The sequence below is a fragment of the Echinops telfairi genome, unplaced genomic scaffold (assembly GCF_000313985.2).
Source record: "Echinops telfairi isolate 266 unplaced genomic scaffold, ASM31398v2 ScPeMD7_18;HRSCAF=68, whole genome shotgun sequence".
NCBI lineage: Eukaryota > Metazoa > Chordata > Mammalia > Afrosoricida > Tenrecidae > Echinops > Echinops telfairi.
Window position 1 is genome coordinate 33,898,079 of NW_022103915.1, and position 6,993 is coordinate 33,905,071.

The 6,993-nt window shown below is 51.7% G+C and overlaps 1 protein-coding gene across 1 annotated transcript in view; it reads right to left on the bottom strand.

Annotated features, from left to right (window-relative positions):
- The window catches only part of SIPA1L1 (signal induced proliferation associated 1 like 1), a 255,603-nt gene that overhangs the window by 65,329 nt on the left and 183,281 nt on the right, over positions 1-6,993 (bottom strand). Inside the window, exon 10 of the mRNA XM_045288187.1 lies at positions 6,802-6,992. Coding sequence (XP_045144122.1) covers positions 6,802-6,992 — 191 coding nt within the window. The remainder of the gene's footprint in view (positions 1-6,801; position 6,993) is intronic.

A 6,993-nucleotide genomic window follows, 5' to 3' on the forward strand; every position in this document is an offset into this window, starting at 1 on the left:
GACCTGCAGCGTGGGAAGCATTGCTTTACGGCACGTTTCACATCACCCTTATGATGCTAATATTGCTCAACAAAAACGTGCAGCGGGACACCTGTTTTACCAGTCGCCTGCTATCGTCTGACCTGGTCTTCTGTTTCCATGTGACAGAGGCACCCGAGTCCTAGCTGAAAGACTGGCAGTTTGCATGCACACAGAGGTGCCCCCGAGACCGGCCGGCGAGCTGCTTCCCCGGTGGAGCCTGGACAGCCCCGGGCGGCGGTTCCCTGCTTCCAGAGGTTGCCCTGAGTGGGAACGGACGCCACAGCCATCGGCTACAACGCTCTGAGCGACTACTATACAGTATCAGACACTATGCTATGCACCAGCGCTCCTGACCGATAAGAACTTCAGACCAATGGGACAGTCTTTAAAACGTACCATAAGCCCCGGGAAACTTCCTCTTGGTCGCATAAAAAGTCAGCCCTGGCCTCTGGACACACGGAATCCAGGACAGATAACTTCCTCAGGAACAGTATTGGGAGTAGTGATACCATGAGGGTAGGGGGGAAGGTGGGAGAAAAGGGGAACCGATCGCAATGATCAACTTATAATGCCACCACCCCCTACACGGCAGCCTAACAACAGAAACGTGGGTAAAGGGAGACAGTGGACAGTGTAAGATATGAAAATAATAATTTATAATTTATCAAGGGTTCACGAGGATGGGAAGGCATGGGAGAGAGGGGAAAAAGAGGAGCTGATGCCAGGGGCTTAAGGAGAAAGACAATGTTTAGAAAATGATCATGGCAACATAGGTACAAATGTGCTCCATACAACTGATGTATGGATTGTCATAAAAGCTGTAAGAACCCCCAATAAAATGATTAAAAAAATAAAGCCCCGGCTTTGCTTCTCCTCAGCAATGATGGGTTTTAACTTAGAAAGCCAAGGATCACAGCCTAGCACTTTGGGCCTCTTCTGGGAGGAGCCCGTCACGTGCACAGCACTGTCTGTCATGTGTTTGGGGCAGTAACTTTCCCATTTGACCCCCTTCCACCCAACAGGCCCCCTGACTGGCCAGTCCGCGGCATGGCTCCCGTGCCTTCCAGCCCGGTTGGCATGAAGGCAGAGCGCACACAAATAAGGGAACCACGTGAACCCAATCCATGGTGCTTCCACCTTTGGGCTTTGCTTTCTTTCTGAAATGAGGGCTTTGGAACTTATAATCACTACAGTTCCTTCTAGTCCAATCATGCCTTGAAATATTCTATTGAGATTGGTCAAAAGACCCCTGGTAGTCTAATACTGTCTCCTCTTCATCTGGTATTTCATTCCCACCACTCCTAACATGGTGTTTGATGTTAACAGAATCCAATTTCACCACGCCTAAGCAGGTACTGAGAAACGGAGGCTCCACTGAGCTAAAGCCGATTGCCTTCTACGGGGCGGGGAACCAGCCACTAGTGGTTGGGTCTCTGCAAAATGTGAGAATGCTGAAGGGAATCAAGAAGCACCCAGTACGTTAAAAGAACCAGGACTGAAGCCGGCTTTTCATGCCAGGCATAAAAGCCCGGGGCAGGATTTTTATGCCGAAGTAAAACTGGGTCCTGAACGATCATCATTCTGAGAGTTCCAGGCACAGACCCAGGTGCGGAAAGCCAGCTCTGACACAGCAGTGCTATGGTTCTCCCCCCGCAGACGGGGACCCCGAGGCGTGGCGAGGAGAACTTGCCTGAGCTCACCCAGCTGGACACTGGCAGATTCCACTCTGGCGGTTTAGACTATGAGGGGGCTATCGAAGGTTCATGGCAAAATGCACGGAAACGATAACAGCGTTTTCCCACAATCCCCTCGTTGCTCACGCCAGACCCCCGGCGCTTGCATTATGCTGTCACAACTTGCACGCCACGCCGGGCACAGCGGATACAGAACCATCTCCTTGGTAGAAAAGGGAATGCAGCCACTTTCATGAACCCGAATTAGGCAGCCGGGAGCCAGAGGCGTTCTCGGGTTTGGGGAGGCTGTCCTGCCAAGCCATGGGCTCCAGATCGGAAACTAAACTCTCGCGTGAACTGAAACTCCTCATCTGAAAAATTACGAGCCTGGAATCCAAGCTTATCCTGCCAGTCCTTCTAGCTGCAGTGGCATGCTTTCCTGTTTTAAAATATGTGTTTGCTTTTGTTTTTGAATGAAGTGGAAATGGACGCATGTCTTATTTAAAAGGGGGAGGCAAGTGGGTCCTTTTATATAACTGTTTTTAGCTCTTCCTTTTGAACGACTTGATTCGTTTCTTTAAAAAGTGTAGGCCCCTTGATTGTGGTGATGATTGTATAACTCTTATTAATTTGGCTGAACTATTGAGTCGTACGATAAGTGAATTATATGCCAATAAAACGGTTCAAAAACAAACAAGTATAGGCCCCTAGTAGAATACACTTTTGTCCTTCTGGTACAATACCATCATGTGCGGAGAACAGGACCCAGCCTGCAATGGTGGTCTTCGCCACGCTAAGAGAATCCACCCGGATCATCCAGAGGGCAGACATGGCAATACAATAACGTCCGGTCAAACTCTCCAGAGGGGTCAGTGAAGGGCGGGTGGGGTGGAAGAGCCCCTCCAGCAGGGTACGGCTGGTCTCCTGGGGGGCCCCCTAGAGACAGTGCAGGGAAGCACTGAAACCTGTTTGGGGCGCTGTCAGATCTGAGGCTGGAAGCCATCCGGTGCTGCACAGAGAAAGAGGGGGCAGTTCGACTCTGTCTTACAGGGTGGCTAAGGATTTGATGATAGATGGTTTGCAGGGTTTTTTGGCTTTGTCCTAGCTCAGTGTTTCCCAAAGTGGGCGAGACCACCCTCTGGGAGTGCTGGAACGACCGAAGCAGAACTCCAAACTCGCTGCCATCAAGGCGATGCTGACTCACAGTGACCCTATAGGACAAGGGACAACTGCCCTGGTGAGCTTCCGAGACGGAGTAGAAGCCTCGCTTTTCTCCCTTGTAATGGCTTGTGGTTTCAAACTGCTGGCCTTGTGGCTGGCAGCCCAACACACCACCGTTACACCAACAGGGGTCCTCAACAACATAGGGGGTCTGCGAAAGCAGATACCTATACTTTATCCTGGATTCTGGGCTCTATAGTACAAAACCTGTTTACCGCTAGCAGGGTACTAAGTCATATATATATGACACACACACATATATATATCCCCGAAAAGGGAGTGGTGAGCAAACAAGGGTGGGAATCTGTCAGTTGGGCGGTGGTGGATTTTAATTATTTTTCCCTCTCCTCCTTTGAGAATCAATTATTCAACTTGACTTTTCCAAGTCTCATTCTTCTCATCATTTTAGTGGAAATAACGCTGCCAGGGGAATTATATCTGAAGCCCAGCATAGAAACACAGCCTTCCTTTCTTTGTCTTGTCTCTTTTTCACTCTAAATCTATTTAATTTGGAAGCAATCTCTGCAAGGGTCTGCTAATTTCCCAGGAACAGGGAAAATAACCCGATGCCACACTTGCTGGTTAAATAACACATTGCTGTTGCTGTGACTTTTCAACGAGCTGACAGCTTACACAGCAGAGACTCTGGCTGTGGGCAACTGATGGCTCTTGGGCAGGCACTCTCCCGCCCCCACCCCCCGTGCCCTGTGACGGTGTACAATTGTCACAGGGACCCAAACAGGGACCTGGTGTGGGGCAGCTGGGCAGGCTGCCTCCCAGCTAAGCCGTCACCCGTGCACTGACAGGAGGAGGAGAGAGTGTCTCGTCAAGAGAACTGAGCAATTAGTTGCTAGAAAGCAGCAGCGGGAGTGTGAGCTGCGGAGGAAAAGAGAAAAGGGAAAAGGTCTTCTCTCTCTCGCTGAACACCGCAGCACTGCTCCCCCTGAAGCGGTGTTTGCAGCGGGGAGGCGAGTGTGCGCTCTCAGAGCCCCCAACGGTGTCAGTGCCATCCGCACCCACCCTCCTGAGGTCCTCAGCAAGGGGCTCTGAGGCGGGTGGCCAGGCAGGGCAGTCCTGTCCTATGACACGAGTGGCAGCTTTCCAACACGGAGCTGCTAGGAGGTGAGGACATCAGCCGTGTGCAGGCGCCACCAGGCCTGGCTGACAGCGTGCACCTACCCCAACCCTGGGAGTTAGGTCTGCAGCCTAGAGTCCCATGGGGTGGGAGCACTCACAGCCCAGCCATCAGCAAAGCCTGCAAAGGGAGTCAGCGGTTCCCCAGCCATCTTCCTGAGTGGTTTCCGCTTAATGATGGCTCACACTGGTGTGAAAGAAAAGGATTCCTGCCCCAGGCATACCACATCCAGTGACCAACCTTTCTGAGCCTCTGGGTCTTTGAAAATGGGGACAACTGTAATAGAACTGCTAACTCACAGGGTTGGCACGAGGGCTGGGGCACTCGTGCACACAAAGCTGCTTTTTCGAGAGCCAGGCATGGAAGCAGGCACTCAGTAAATTTTGCTATCTTTATCCACACACTACAGGAGATACATCTCGACCGTGCCACCTCCTATTGCAGGACTCTTCTATTCCAGCACTGCCCAGTGAGAGTCCTGGCGTTAAGAGCCCAAGTGGTTAAGCACTCGGCTAAGTGGAAGGTCATCAGTTCAAGCCAGCCAGCCGCTCTGCCAGAGAAAGAGGTAGCCTTTTGCTGCCGTGAATATTTACAGACTTGGCAACCCTATGGGGCAGTTCTACTCCATCCTATAGAAGATTGTAATTCTTTGCAGGAGTTGAAAGCCTCATCTGTCTGCCTTAGAACAGCTGGTAGCTTCACACTACTGGCCTTGCATTTAACATCGCCACCCATCACCAGCAGGCCTCCAGGGCTCCATCCTGTAAGACAGCTAGGAGTTGGAAGAGGCCTGGTGGCAGTGATCTGGCTTTTCTGCTTTTGTTTTACCACTGCCCCATTCATGCTCCCGGATAACTTACTTTCTACCTCTCCGCGGTCCACATCCCATATGCAATGCAAACCGGAGAGGTGAGAAATCAGGAACAGGCTCAGGGCAGGTCCTTTGATGTCACAATGTATGTCAGTGTCACTGAGTTGACAGTCCTTGGCCCTGGATGGGAAACTGCAGTGTGTGCTGCAAGCCCCAGCGTGGCTTGTTCTTTAGGTTGTGTGAAAGCAGCCCCGTCGACCACTTGGAGACGAGACCAAGGGACACAGGGGCAAGGGCAGAGGCAGCCTGAGGAGCAGTTGGGGGGTACTTTAAGACCGCCCACCTTTCTCACTGACCTCGAGAGTCCTCCTTGTGTCACCCTTCAGCCACAATACTTATCAGTGAGGGGGTGCTTCAAGAAACCAGAGAAGTCCAACCGGGCCCGTTAGACCGGCTTGACCAAGGCAGAAGACGCACATACAGGAATTTCAAAGTATTTCCCCCACACCAAAAAGAGGGACACGACCTCTGGACAGATACAATGGGGGCAGGAATTGGGTGGGAGGGGTGGTACACAAAGCTCGTGGAACAAGTCCATTCTCTCTTCCTTTCATTTTGCTCCGCATCTTTTGAAGTGTCCTTGTAGCTTAGTTTCCCGGGAAATTCAGTCATTCAAATGATAGCATTTCTTAAAAGGATCAGATGAGGGGCTTTCACTGTTTTGACGCAGGCACATAATTTCTGGACCATCTAAGAAGTTGTCAGTACTGAGAAACACCTTGCCGAGCACAGTCGAGTCTGTGACAACTGCGTCACAGACAAACCCTTTGATCACGGTCACTGCTTCCTATGCAAGGACACAGAGCAGCAGCCAAGGCCACTGATGTTCTAGCACCTGATGCCCCGGAAGCACTTCAGTGGGGAAAAGAGGATTCAAGCGCAGTGTCTTGGCTTTGGAAAGCCTAAGCACTGCCAAAGCGTCAGAGAAACCCATAGAAAATAATGGGTTCAACGAACATTAGCAGACCGGAGAAAACGAGCAAAAATAGCACGGGCATACCCAGAGGAGAGAAAAGAAACACAGCTGATTAAATGTGTTCAATCAAGGGATCTCCCCTAGAGACAAGGAGATTAAATTTTAAACAGTCCTGCTGGCTTAGCAGCCGCTGGGAAAAACCCTGAGGCTCCTGGGCTTTCCTTCTGGGGACAGAAGCGGGGGAACTAGCAGCACTGGCTCTACTAAAGCCGTTTCCTTGGCACCTGCTGTTAAGAACAAAGCTTAGTGAGTAGCCTCAGGCGGAGATAATGGGTGGGAGAGGCATGTGGCCTTTAGGGCAGTGTGCCGGCTAATGTGAGGGCTCACACTGTTTAGGCTTTGCCGCTCACTAGCGTGGCCCGCACCGGGTTGATGACTCTTCCACCACGTGAGCACGCTCCATTTGGTGATCTGAGACGAGCAGCCAATCAGTTGTAAAGCCCATCATTCGAAAACCAATCAGAGGAAAGCCAATCCATTTCCTTGGGAGTGTGGTCTGCACCCGGTGAGAATGGATGTTCTGGGAAAGCTCGCCAACTTGAGCTCTCACCCTCAGAGACGGCAATCAAGCACAGAGGGGAGGTAAGACAAGAGCACCTAGGAACATCAAAGCTATAGGTGTTAAATGCCTCTCAGTTAGTGGTGCAGGGTGCTTCCAGTGAATGTTCCTAGACTTCTCTTCATAAACTCAGAGATCCAATCATGGGAATGGCCCACATTGATCATTCTTTCCAGCTGCGGCTACCACGTGCTGAAAAAGAGCTATGTCCTGAGCCAGACTTCCCGTGGATGGAGCCCTGCAGCAAGCCACGTAATCAACTTGCTCTTCACCACACCCCGCCACCCTGGCCCCTAGGAGAGATCTGCTTGGAAACCAGGTGTCCCAACCCCAACTCCGACCTACCTCCGAGGGGTGCAGTCTTCATGGGGGGGGATGATGACCACCTTCACCGTGACCGACGTTCTCAGGAGGTCAATCATCTGCTCGTGGCTCAGAGTGGCCACGGCCACTTTGCAGATCTCCACCAGCCGGCTGCCCTGCCTCAGGCCTGCCTGCCAGGCATAGCCGTAGGGCTCCACGTCAGCCACGATGCCC